We start from the raw sequence: 14,188 nt of genomic DNA on the forward strand, positions 1-14,188 counted from the left end.
AAGCGAGTGTCTCACTATGTTCAGGTAACAAGCGTGTGTCTCACCCCGTTCAGGTAACAAGTGCGAGTCACACCCTGTTCAGGTAACGAGCAAGTGTCTGACCCTGTTCAGGTAATGAAAATATGTCTCACTCTGTTCAGGTAACGAGAGATTGTCTCACTATGTTCAGGTAACAAGTGAGTGTCTCATTATGTTCAGGTAACAACAGAGTGTCTCACTCTGTGCAGGTAACAACAGAGTGTCTCACTCTGTTCAGGTAATGAGTGAATGCCTCACTCTGTTCAGGTAACAAGTGAGTACCTCACTCACTTAAGGTAATAAGCAAGTGACTCACCCTGTTCAGGTAACAAGTGAGTGTCTTACTCTCTTCAGGTAACAAGAAAGTGTCTCACTATGTTCAGGTAACGGGCGAGGGTCTCACCCTGTTCAGGTAATAAGTGAGTGTCTCACTCTGTTCAGGTAACAAGTGAGTGTCTCACTATGTTCAGGTAACAAGTGAGTGTCTCATTATGTTCAGGTAACAACAGAGTGTCTCACTCTGTGCAGGTAACAACAGAGTGTCTCACTCTGTGCAGGTAACAACAGAGAGTCTCACTCTGTTCAGGTAAAGGTAACAAGCAAAGGTAAAACTCTGTTCAGGTAATGAGTGAATGCCTCACTCTGTTCAGGTAACAAGTGAGTACCTCACTCACTTAAGGTAATAAGCAAGTGACTCACCCTGTTCAGGTAACAAGTGAGTGTCTTACTCTCTTCAGGTAACAAGAAAGTGTCTCACTTTGTTCAGGTAACGAGCGAGCGTCTCACTATGTTCAGGTAACGAGCAAGTGTCTCACCCTGTTCAGGTAACTCTGAGCAAATGCGGTGTCTTTAGTTTCTCTGAGAGGATCATTCTCCAGAATGTTCTCGTCGTAGAGCAGGGGCAGTTTGTTTGCATCTTTACTGTAACGCTCCTGACGGGTTCTTGTTAGACCACGAAGGGGACGGCTGCGACCTGCACAATAGAGACAGACGGAAACCGCAGGGACAGTAGAAAAGAGACCGCAGGGACACGGCACAGTAGGACAGGAGACAGTAGAAATGGGGGACAGCATGAACACAGCACAGTAGGATAGGATACAATAGAAAATAGGGACAACAAGTACACGGCAGAGTAGGACAGGAAAAAAAAGAAAAGAGGGACAGCAGGGACACGGCACAGTAGGACAGGAGACAGTAGAAAAGGTGGACAGCATGAACACAGCACAGTAGGACAGGAGACAATACAGAGGGACAGCAAGGACACAGCACAGTAAGGCAGGAGGCAATAGAAAAAAGGGACAGCAGGGACACAGCACAGTAGGAAGGGGGACAGTAGAGAAGGACAGCAGGGACACGGCACAGTAGGACAGGAGACAATAAAGAAGAGGTATAGCAGGGACACAGCACAGTAAGGCAGGAGGCAATAAAAAAAAGGGACAGCAGGGACACAGCACAGTAGGAAGGGAGACAGTAGAGAAGGACAGCAGGGACACGGCACAGTAGGACAGGAGACAATAAAGAAGAGGTATAGCAGGGACACAGCACAGTAAGGCAGGAGACAATAGAATAGAGGGACAGCAAGGAAACAGCACAGTAGGATGGGAGACAGTAGAGAAGGACAGCAGGGACACAGCACAGTAGGACAGGAGACAATACAGAGGGAAAGCAAGGACACAGCACAGTAAGGCAGGAGGCAATAGAAAAAAGGGACAGCAGGGACAAAGCACAGTAGAACAGGAGACAACAGAATAGAGGGACAGCAGGGAAGCGGCACAGTAGGACAGGAGACAATGGAAAAGAGGGACAACAGGGACATGGCACAGTAGAACAGGAGACAATAGAGAAGAAGGACAGCAGGGACATGGCACATTAGGACAGGAGACAATAGAGAATAGGGACAGCAGGGATATGGCACAGTAGGACAGGAGACAATAGAGAAGAGGGACAGCAAGGACACAGCACAGTAGGACAGGAGACCGCCAAAACCAAAACAACACAAAAAAAGAGTAACATTTAGTTTTCAGCAATGCTTCGCAGCAGAATACAAGGTCTCTGTCGCATACATGGCTGTCCTCGTCCTCGTCCTGGACACTTTCGTCCTCCTCTGGGAGTCCCCTCTCCGTGTGGTGTCTCCTCACCCTCACCCAAGCCTGTCTTGAAGCATTGCACCTCTCCAACATCTTCAGCCTTCAACCCATCTTCCTCCTCCTCCTCCTCCTCCTCATCTTCCTGTGAGGTGGGAGACTGGTCGTCCTCAGAGTCTCCGTCCACACAGAGACGACGCTCTGTGGCCAACCATGTTAGCTGCTTCATTGTCTCCTGTGGGACAGACACAGGGAAATGCGTACTGTTGTGAACTGTAGTCACGACAGCAGTTCTGGACCACATCATCACCAACCTGACAACTTCTTGTTTACCTGCAACTCTGGAATGGACAAAACTGACTCCTCTGATGCTGATGACATTACTTCCTCCTCATCTTCATCCTGTGTTAGGTCATCAAAATCCTCTTCCTCTTCTTCTTCTTCATCCTCTTCCTCCTCATCCTCACCCTGGTGGTCCTTGTCTCCATTACCCTTTCTCTCTCCTCCCCCTGCCTCCCTCCTGTCCTCCTCCTCACTGCCCTGCTCTCCCTGTCCCTCTCTCCCCCCGCATGTTTTGTCCACTTGGTGGTCTTCCTTGTCCTCAGTCTTCTCCTGCTCCTCGTGTCCTTCAGGGTTTCCATCCTCTCTCTCTCCATTTTGGCCAACAGCCATCAGAGCCCAGTTCTGCTCCTCCCTCTCCTCCTCTTTGTCTCCTGTGCAGGAAGACAGTAGACTAAGAGTGGATGCAGAGCTCTCTTCCTCCTCCTCCTCGTCTCTCAGCTTCGATTTCACCTCCTTCTCAAACAAAGAGTATGGCTCTCTGACATTTTGCTCCTGCTGCTCTGCACTGATTGGTTTGTAGAGCTCTGGTCCCAGTGCATGCTGGGAGGTCGTGGTGAAACAAGGAGCTGAAGGCAACCACACCATCTGCAAAAGGACATAATCTGGCTCCTGTAAAGCAGGTGAACAAGGCATTGTGGGAGTTGTAGTGCTAGGGCTGGACAGGGATGTGAGGGGCAAGAGCAGAGGTGCAGAGTTTTGTTGGCCTATAGGGAGGTCAGACTGGATGGCATCAGCACACTTGGGATGGGTGGGGCCTAAGTGAGGAGCAACCAAAGGGGCGGCCCCTCTGACTGGAGACTGAGCAGGCGGGGATCCTGACACAGCAGGGGGGTCAGGTACCAACACGCTAGATGGCTGCGTGTCCACCCGTCCATTCAATGGGGCTTTGGCCAGAGGAAGCAGAGACGCATTGTGGGCCAAGGTGAAAAGGCGCCTGTGAGCAGAAAGAGGTGGGCGGGACTTACTAATAAAATAGGGATGGAGCCTGAGGGTGCAGCCAGGGGGGAGGAAGGGGGGGTAACGAGTAGCATCGAGTCGAGTTTTCTGAATGATCTGCTGACTGTTCTGCAGGGGAAAAAAATCACGGCGAATGTTAGAGACCTTTCAATGCATCAGTGTGAGGTTATGAGACTGATGGGTTAGTTAACGCATGAGGTCTAGGTTAATTCACAGGTAGGGGTTAGTCCAGTGTTTCCCCTAACATTATACAAGCAGTGCACCCCGACCTGTCAACAGAACTGACGCCCTGCCTACCAAATTGTATACCCCCCCCCCCCCAATCCCAATCCACTACTGCCGGTACTGACGTAGCGCTAAGCTAGCGGTGCACAGTACATACGAGCTAAATTCATTCAACCTTTATTTATCCAGGTTAGTCTCATTGAGCCTCGAGGACTCATTTACAAGAGACCTGATATAAACAAAGAACACAGATGAGGTACAGACAACAATAGGCAATCATATAAAAAGCATATAAAATAAAAAGTAAATAGAAGAAATTAAATAAAAACAAAATAAAACCAGCTACATTATAAAACGTGTAAAATGCTAAAACCAGAAACATGTCTGCATTGATTTTTGCCATGAATTTAACAGCTAAACTAAAGATACAGCGCTCCGTCCCCCACCACCCCACTCCGCACGCTCAAAAACTGTCTGCACAAATAGCACACAAACAGAAGCATCTCCGCCCCACCATCCCATCAACAAAAATCACGGAAGAGATGAGCGGCCTGCCAAGGCAAGTAATATAGGGGAAACTAGTTACCAGGTTACTGAAAAGGTTATTATTTTATATCCCTTTATAATGTAACTGCTTTTGTTTCATTTTTTTTTAAATATTTTTCAACATTTTTCAGTTGTACTACTTAAAATAGGTTCAAGGTCAGTAAACACAACCAGAATACAGAAGACAGGGTCCTGGAGAGCCCTCATGTTCCGCTGAGAATCTCAGGAGGATGCCGAAGACATATACAATCAGATTTATGATAACAGGTTTCCTGCTTTTCGGAATCGGCTGGTTCCTGGTCTATCAACATACAAATAAGACAGCTGCAGCTAATTTGGCCCTCGTCAGGCTGCTTGCTTTGGAAGGTTTGGTTTGTGATTTGAGGACTCAAAATCAGCTGATTTACGAGCTAAACCATAAGATGGAAGTGATTTGTGAGAATCACAGGCCAGGACTCTGAGGTCTACACTCATCTCCAGGCTAGCGGTCACTCGTTCAAGGATGAAAATGTTCAAATCCTTGATAGAGAGGAACGATGGTTTGAGAGAGGAGTAAAGGAGGCCATCTTTGTGAAAAGAAACCGTCCATCATTAAACAGGGGTGGAGCCTCCGCGTTCAACTGTCCCCCTCTTACAATGCTGTTATTGCTAGTGTCACTCAGCCCTCTGTGAACAGTAAACAGCCATCAGGTGCTAATGATCCATTGTTAGGCTGATGGTCCTTCTTGATCATGTGAGCAGCTGGTTCTGGTTGTCAGCAGCAAAACTGGTTGATCCACTCTGAGAAGGTGCTATTTAAGAGACTGAGCTGAATTCAGCACCTCAGAATGAGGAAGTCTTTCGGATGAAAGACGAAGCGTTTCTACAATTGTTTTAGTTTTGTTTTGCTTTTTTTTTATGAATGTCCAGAGGACCAGATTGAACTTTTTTAAAATTTTCTTCCTGGATTATTGAGCATGCATCAGGAGATATCAAATGTAGTTTTAGCCATAAATAAAATAATGTTGTTAACTCTTAATAGTTCCTAGTCTTCTAACTTAAGAAGTGAACAGCAATAGAACAGTATTTTACCTAAATGTGTGCAGTGAAAGCACTTAACCCTCCAACCCTCCAGTGGGCATTTCCTTCCGCTTTAAGGAGAGCTGACACAAAATGGCGACCAGTTTCCTCTGTGGCTTTGACCAGACAGGGTATAGCAGTAAAATCACACAACACAGCATTCTTTTCACTGATCAGAGAGCAGGTTTAACCCTTTTTTTAATCACAAATGCACTCTCAAAAGCTGAAAAACACTTATTTTAACTTTTGATGGAACAGAGCGTTTTGAGCATGCATCCGAATACGGCAACAGTACGGCAAGCTGGCCGTAGTTATCGTGTGGCTTTGCTACTTAGCTCTCGAAGAAAACATAATTTAACACCATTTACGCAGTTTTCAACTTAAAAAATGCAACAATTAAATCTGACAACTCTGATTTTACATCAGACCCAGCATTACTGTGGTTAGCCGGTAGAAAACATCTCCATCATAGGCTAAATGTCTATTGTTTCTACCGTGTACCGCATATATCGCGCATTCCTATACTGCACTACAGTACATACTTTACTATGACCAAATGTTCTCAGTCAGTCATCTTGTGGACTGCTTGGAGTTTCAGACTCTTTCAAGAGCTGCTAGCTCACACTTCACCAATCGCTCCCCACGAGATCGGATGCTTCTCCCTCCCTCTCCGCTTTGCTTCTCCGTCTGTCTGTGAAACTGCTTCTGAGGCTCTCTTGCATTTCTTCCGAACCATAATTATGGACGTGTTTCGACCAGTTGGTCTCTCATCTCAATTTACAACATTTCTTGAAGAGAAGACAGGCTTTGGGCGAGCCGATTTACCCTGTTGGCACGTACGCAGCTGGATATCTCATTGACTGGAAGACTTGATGATGTGTCCATCTCTGCTGCCATCTGTGGATGTTAAGGACGCATATTTAATTGGATTTTCGATAACTGGTTCCTGCTTTTTTTGGATTCAGCTGGTGCTGGTTTTATCTACAATCAAGGAAGTTGTCAGCAGCAAATTTGGACCCGATCACGCTGCTTGTCTTTATGATGGCTTGGTTCATGTTCTGGAGTACCCGGACTCAAATGTTTTGGGCTGAATGGATCAGATCTTGGGGATTTTTACTCAGACACGTTTCCATTGGTGTTGGCCATGTTAATTTGGACATTTCGGAACCGAGTAGACCGACACGGACTGAAGGTTGATGTCATTAAGTTTTACCTGTCCCCAAAACAACTGTGTGTTTATCTAAATTTTGGTCGCCTTGGTTGTCCTTGAAGGCCATCTTATCTAAAGTCGCCTGGAGAAAATGTGATCTGACGCTCACCACCCCCTCCCTGAGAAATTTCCAACTGATAACCAGATGAAACCCCGCTGAAAAAACTTTGTGTCATCATTTCAGGACTCTGGATTCTTATAGAGGTTATTCTTGGCCATTTTTCGACATACCTCGAGAATGTTTATGGATCTCACCGGAGGACATTGACTGATTACAGTGACCTCGAGAGCATCTGTAGGCGTTGCTGACCGCTCTCGTCTCTTCTTTCTTCCTTCTTCCTGCTCTGCAGAATGTCTACGTAAATATGTGCTTGTTTATGCGAGGTGTTTTTTCAATATTAGGGGTTTTTCTCAGCCAAGAAAAAAGTCTGATAGGAATTTTTTTCGCCTCCAACTCCTACATGTGTCCAGTTAACCATTGTTTTTGTCTGTCCAAACAGGTCTCACTTGTAAATGAGTCTTCGAGGCTCAATGTGATTTATCTGTTTAAATAAAGGTTGAATGAATGAATAGAATGGATATTTTTCCTACTCCTCCTCTTCCTCCTCATCACACTTTACAAGAGAGGCTCTCGCAGAGAATTTAAGACTGGGATTAAAGTAGAGAAATATTTTGACTTTTTCTACACCTGACCACTTGTACATGACCACAGTAAAAGTACACAGGATACTCTGCACATGATCTTAGTAAAAGAGAAAGACTGAAGACGTATTTTGGATAAAAGACAAAACGTTTCAACAAGAAGAACTCATCCAGAGGAACTGACTCCACCTTGTTAGAAGTCAAGTTGACAGGTGACTGAGGGGTTAGTGTACAGATAATGAGTAATACAACACTAGTGACCATCTACAGTCCTTAACCTTAAGCCAGTTGGGAGGGTTGGAGTTATTTCTGTCCACCGGGGGGCGCTGGTCATCTGGCTGGACCCTGCTGGCAGCTGTGGGCATTGAAGGGATGACTCCATATGTCATGAACATCTGAAAACATTCAGATAAATTTATCTTCACCTGCTACCAGTTCAATACAGAAAAGTATGATGCCACTCATTTTTGTGTGATGCCATTGTCTAAATAAACGTTGAATGAATGAATCATACACGAGATAATACCTTAATGACGTTGTCATGTGGTGCTCTTAGACCACTCATCTCTCGGATATGTTTCCTGATGCTCCATCGACTTTTACAGAGGAGGTAGGAGCTGATAAGCTGATCCAATTGAACCGCCCCATCAAAATGTTTCAGGCCCAGAACAATCAACCTGCACCATCAAGGGGAAAAAATCATCCGTGTAAAAGTAATTTCATGTCCTGCTGTATCTGCAGCTGCCATACAGTGATGAATTGACTTACTACTAAACACTGATAAAGTCATAATAATGGGTGATTTCAATATTCATGTAGATGTTGAACGCGATAGCTTAAGCATAGCTTTTAATAATTTAATAGAGTCATTTGGTTTTACCCAAAACGTCCGCACATCTACTCATTCGTATCATCACACTCGACTTAGTTCTGACCTACGGTATAGAGGTTAAGGACTTAGTAATAGTTCCTCAAAATCCTATTCTGTCCGACCATTTTTTAATAACCTTTGAGTTTACATTAAATGACTACACAGTCACTGAGAGTAAATTTCATCTCAGCAGGTGCTTATCAGAAAATGATGTAACCAAATTTAAACAATCTCTTCCATCAATGTTTTCCTCTGTCTTGCAGAGTAATGCATCAGAGAAAGGTGACTTAGATCATCTAGTTGATAATTTTACAACTTCAGTGCAAATATCGCTTGATAAAATTGCTCCGCTGACTCCTGGCAGGGTCCAATGCAGACATGTTCCTGTTTTTAGTTTTCTACATTTGTCTTGGAACCTAGCTGTTTTTGTTTTGTTACCTTTTTCCTTTTAGCCATCCTATTTGTTAAAAAAAAACAAAAAAACTGTAGTATGAGTTTTTATAACTGTTTATTGTTGTTGCTGTTGTCCATTGTTGTCATCTTTCTTTGTTGAAATCAGGTCTCTCTTGTAAATGAGTCCTCGAGGCTCAATGGGATTTACCTGTATAAATAACGGTTGATTGATTGATTGATTGATAAAGAAAGTCAAAGGAAAAATCAAAGAAAACTGGCTCCTTGGTTCAATTCTGAGTTACGTACTTTAAAGCAGGCATCTAGAACCAAGCAGAGAATATGCCGCTCTACTAATTGAGGACCGCCATGCAAATGCATGACAGGCACCTATTTTTTCTCACGTCAGAAGTGTGTCTACATTTCTATCTCCATTAATGCAGCCTGAACCACAATGTCTACCACCACAAAAGTTATCAAACGACTGGCTCGGCCCCGTGATAATTATATTAATAATTATTTTAATACAAATTATTAATACAAATATTATTAATATTAATAAATAATATATTAATAATTATTTATATTAATAATTAGTAGTTAGTATTAAATAATTAATAATTATTAATATTAATATTTATCAATAATAGTAATTTAATAATAAACAAGCTGTCTCGATTCTACTCTCCTGAGAGTAAGTTAACTTACTCTTCTTTCAACTATAATGCGACCCGAGCCATAATGTGCACCAACACAAATGTTATATAAAAACCACCAGCTTGGCCCTGGTATGTGTGCTATTACTTTTTCTGGCAATCAGAGTTACCATGGTGACATAATTTGCTAACAAAGACACCTAAATTCTTAACGCAGATGGACAGAACCATGATCCGGTGCGGCGAGTTCCAGATCCAACCTGTGCCGGCACAAAGAAGCTACTGCCAGGAGGTGGAGATTCTGCCTTCTCCCCTCCTGGTCCTCGAAGAAAGGAGAACGTCCCAGCGCCGGATGGACCGCCTGACCTGCGAGTCCAGCCCCTCTTCATCTCCAGCTCTGTTCGGCTATTCGGGGTGGACCTGTGGGAGGGGCCAAAGGGGTCGGGTGCAATGTGGGATGGGTGGTGGCCGAGGGCGGGGACCCTGGCGGTCTGATCCTCGGCTACGGAAGCTGGCTATTGGGACGTGGAATGTCACCTCACTGGTGGGGAAGGAGCCTGAGCTGGTGTGTGAGGCTGAGAGGTTCCGGCTAGAAATAGTCGGACTCACCTCTACGCATGGCTCGGGCTCTGTGTAGTGAACCTGATCTGACCTCAAATCTGATCAGATGACAGAGACTGTTATTTCATTGATCTGCATCCAGAAATACAGTTTGAGCCATCTGGAGACTTTCTTCCTTGAATTAATCAAGTAGAAAAGACAATCCTCTATGATCATTACTATTTTACAAATGTTTGATAATCAAATTGTGTTAATTCACTCAAGGCTTACAGGTTGAAGAGAACTACTCATTTTTATTTTACATAAACAGTAAGTAATGATTTTTATTCCTCATTCTAAGAAGAAATCAGGTTAATATGCATTTCTTGATTTTTCTGTCTGCAATAAGCAAGTTTTGTAAGTATGTTAAAGGTCGAGTCTCGGTCAACTAAAATGTTTACTGAGAAGAAATGTCATGTTTAAACTTTTTCAGAAGATAAAAAGAGTGAGACTCCACGAAGTCTGAAGTTCTACAATAATCTTTCTGTTTGTCACTAAAACAATCCTTGACTTTTAATAACATCTTACATCACAAAACACACCTCTATTCTGGCCCATCCACGAATCAGAAAGCTTTAAATTGACCCGGAAGTCAACTCAATTAAAATGTGGCAACTTCCCGGTTCAAAAAAGTCTGAAGTCTGAAGCCAGACACTGAAGATTAATGGAGCTGAGAGTCTGATGCTGCAGAGCTCTGAGAGTTCCACACAGAGTGCTGAAGAGTGATGGAGTTAAAGTGTAAGAGTGTAACAGAGTTCTAACTCATGAAGAGAGTTAAAGGATCCAAATGCAGAGACGTTTTGGGATTATAATTTCTGTTTGGATAACCTCGTACGACTCTCTAAGGGTTTGGCAGTTCTCACGGAGACGCTGAAAGAGTCAGAAAGGAACCCTACGCCGACGCTGATTTTATCGTCAACCAGGTAGAAGGTTCTATTTTCGACCAAGTGTACCGTGGGCAAGCTGAGATCTGATGGAACGTGCACGTTTCTGGTCAAACAGATTAATTCCCTCACAAATCTCTCTGTAAGATAAATCTCCATTTCCATCTTAAACTCTGCTTTCCCTTAAAATCAGTACAGATATTTTAGAAATATCTGAAGCAAAGTCCTCGATCACCGCCGTGTGATTGAAGTCCATTATCTGTGAAACTTGTCTGTTATTTTCATATTTTGCCAAATTAATGTAAATGTTTGATGTTAAACTTTGATTCTGAAAATAAATGACCGCATTCATTTGATGGGTCAAAGATAAATAACGTCTCTCGTTCGCATTTCTGTTAAATTCAATGCACGACATTTACACAATCAGAAAGATGAGGAACTCGTGAAAAGTATGAATATATATCCATATATGACATACTACAGTTGGTGGCCCGTAACGTGCTCATAAATGACTGTAAATTCGTGTAAAGATTGATTTTTTACATGTTGGCATAAAATAACAGTATCAGCTGTGCTGGAACGCAGCTCAAGCTGCGCCGCTTTGAAGTCAAAACGCTGCATGTTTTAAGCGTGCTGGAATGTGATGCTTGGGAGCTCACAGAAAGCTGAAATAGTGTCATAAGTCTTTATGAAAGCTGAAATTGTACGCCTGTTACGTGTAACTAAGCTGATGAAGCTGTGGAAAACGTTATTCTGTTTAAACTGTGGTCCAAACGGACGGAGGTTCTATTGGCCGGCTCGGTTCTGGAAAAAGTTCGAACGAGTTGTTTTAAACGGTTTAAAAGACGTTGTGCCACGGAGCGCCGACTCCGTGCAGCTCAGAGAGTTGATTCGTTACATTTTTTAACAGAAAAAGTGCATTTTGACAGTTTAAAAGACGAAAAAGTGACGAAATGATTTTATGCTAATCTAGCATGCTAGTTGCTTTAACGTTTCGTGATTGGTTGAATATTGCTGCTGTGGAGCGCTCTGATTCGCTGAGAATTGACTGACGTGGCTACGTCATTTCCTCTCAACCCTGCGCTGCTCTGTCATTGGTGATTTCAGTCACGTGACCCGGAAATGAAAATTCGTTTTCATAGGGAAATAAAATCTGCTTTTTAAAGCTGAAAAGCGCTTTAAAAGTGTATTTTGATACGCTGGTTAAGTTCTTCGAAGCATACTCGCTGAAATTTTGCCACGTTAGAGTTTAAAATCCGTCATTAAATGATGTTTTTGAACAACGCTAGCGATGCTAATTTTAAGCTAACAGCTAACGACCGGATGAGTGACGTGTCACGTCACTTCCTCCATGTCGGAAATGAGCTTTGCCGTGCTTAAAATCACTAAATAAAGCTGCAATATTGTCCCAGAAAACTCATGTTCATGCATAAAAGTCGTGCTTGTTGAAACTACGCCACGTTTACGCTTAAATTCGTTCAGAAATGTTGATTTTGACCGAGTTTAGCCGAAGCTAACTTTAAGCTAAGCGGCTAACAACAGGATGTCAACCGAACGTCACAGGAAGTCGTCATAGACTCCTGCTGGTAGAAAGCTAAACACTACACCCTCCTGGAGAAACTTTAAATCACAGTTTCACTTCAGTTTTAGGTTTAAAGAGTGAAATTAAACGTTTTTATTTTTCTGTAAGGCATTTTTGAGTTAACAAACTTCCTCTAGCTGAATAAACACTGTTATCTTGCATTTTAAAAGTTATAAAGGTATTTATGCAAAGAGCATTTACCAAAGAGACTTTATTCACTGGTAATCCCTTATAAAGGTACAAAATAAAGTTAGGAACTTTAAAAAATAGAAACGGTTCAAATATTCACAGAGTTGAAAAGTTTACTCATTTTGCTTGAAAGATAATACACGTTTAATTGCAAAATCACTAAATAAGAGTAAACTTATCAGGAAAAAGAAACTTTTCTGTTTAAGTTGCCACCTAAAAAATAAATCTTCCTATTTAATTTTAAATAGAAGCCACTGACAGGAGGACAACAGGAATAACAGTTTTTCTGAGGAAGGACTGATTAATCCTGATACATCATCAACTTTTCTTTTTCTTTTCACAACTTAGTTCTATGAGTAACTGTTAAAATAGCAAATTTCTGGAACAGAACGGTTTAAAAAACGTTTTAAACCGATGATTGCTGTGAGACTTTTAGAAAAATTGCAGGTTTATAAAAAATTCAGTGCTTTAGAGTAAAATACACTAAAAAGAGCTTGGTAACTGGTAACTGTTGAAAAATAAGCACATACAAGTAACACTGCCGAGAGCATTTACTTAAATATTCATGAATTGGGGTAAAACCTGAGAAAGGTACCCACATTTGAATAAGTTGACTTATAACAGTACTTCTGTGTAAACCCAAAAAGCTAAAATAGTGTGAAAACTCATTGACTTGAATACAAATATTTACCTGTAAAATATCTGAAGCGTGCAACTGTTTTAAACAGATAAAGTGCTACACAGTGAACGAACATGACAGGTGTGTTAGAAAAAGACTTTGACCCAAAAGGGATGGCGGACTGCTTGGAGAACGCATTAGCGCTTCTGACAGCGTCCTTACATCCATATATGAATCAGACAGAGCGCATGAACCCAAAAGAGTTATTGGACAATCTGAAGGAGGTTGCAGAAAGTGTGACCTCTACAGAAATCACAAAGTCAAGTTATGAAAAGCTGGCTAAAATTGCAATTTTGCTGAAAGAATCATTCTATGCGGCTGTTGAGAAAGCTGATAACCTCAAACTAAGGTTAGACAGTGAAATAGTGTTGGTTCAGAAAATTGAAGAACACCACCTTCAATTTAGAAGCGAACACGAGGTCCTCATGACGAAACATTATGAACAGATGTTTCAGTTACAGCAAGATGCGCGTGCAGAAATTGATTTGCTGAACAGCAAAATACAAGCACTTGAGGCATCACTATCTGAAGCCAGGAATAAAGACCGTGCGTACCAATCCGTGTGTTTAGACAACGGTGTGCTACAAAAACAGTTGCAGATCGCATTAAAGGAGCTGGAGGATTGCAAGGCAGACAAGGCGATGATACTCCAACAATGGCTGAATTTACAAAGGAAATGTCAGACATCACAGGAGCGCCTGACAGCTTGTGAGGAGAAACTAGCTACAGCTACAAACCAGATTTCTGATATGGGGCGGGCTGGTCTGAGACTCAGAGACGAACAGCCACAACCACCCCAGACAGATGCTGTTACACCTCCTCCCCTTAGCCCCGTTCCAACACCCCCGTCTCGGGGGATAAGGACGGGTCTGCACCCACTTGCACCTCTTCCTCCTGACACCATGCCGTTACCCCCACCCCCATTATGGGCGGTAGGGACAGACCTGCACCGATATGTACCTCTTCCTCCTGACACCATGCCGCCACCCCCACCCCCATTATGGGCGGTAGGGGCAGGCCTTGACCAATCTGCACCAATCACGCATGTGAGACCGTTGATACTGTCTCCTTCAATGGATGATTTGCAGAAAATCTCAAAATATGTACAACGCTTTGTACCAGGACCGATGGGCTCATCTGGAACAAAAGCGTATCTCAAAGATCTGGAGTTCAGGTTGTTCTGGCCCATCCACGAATCAGAAAGCTCTAAATTGACCCGGAAGTCAACTCAATTAAAATGTGGCAACTTCCCGG

General features: G+C 43.0%; 1 protein-coding gene across 1 annotated transcript in view; it reads right to left on the minus strand.

Moving 5' to 3' along the window:
- Positions 1-14,188, minus strand: part of LOC119409585 (GON-4-like protein) — a 137,543-nt gene that overhangs the window by 14,723 nt on the left and 108,632 nt on the right. The window contains exons 18-22 of the mRNA XM_037676486.1: positions 7,610-7,760; positions 7,362-7,478; positions 2,436-3,509; positions 2,082-2,337; positions 834-991 (exon numbers count right to left, since the gene is read on the minus strand). Coding sequence (XP_037532414.1) covers positions 834-991; positions 2,082-2,337; positions 2,436-3,509; positions 7,362-7,478; positions 7,610-7,760 — 1,756 coding nt within the window. The remainder of the gene's footprint in view (positions 1-833; positions 992-2,081; positions 2,338-2,435; positions 3,510-7,361; positions 7,479-7,609; positions 7,761-14,188) is intronic.

Source organism: Nematolebias whitei, chromosome 5 (genome assembly GCF_014905685.2).
Source record: "Nematolebias whitei isolate Nwh7 chromosome 5, NemWhi1, whole genome shotgun sequence".
Lineage (NCBI taxonomy): Eukaryota > Metazoa > Chordata > Actinopteri > Cyprinodontiformes > Rivulidae > Nematolebias > Nematolebias whitei.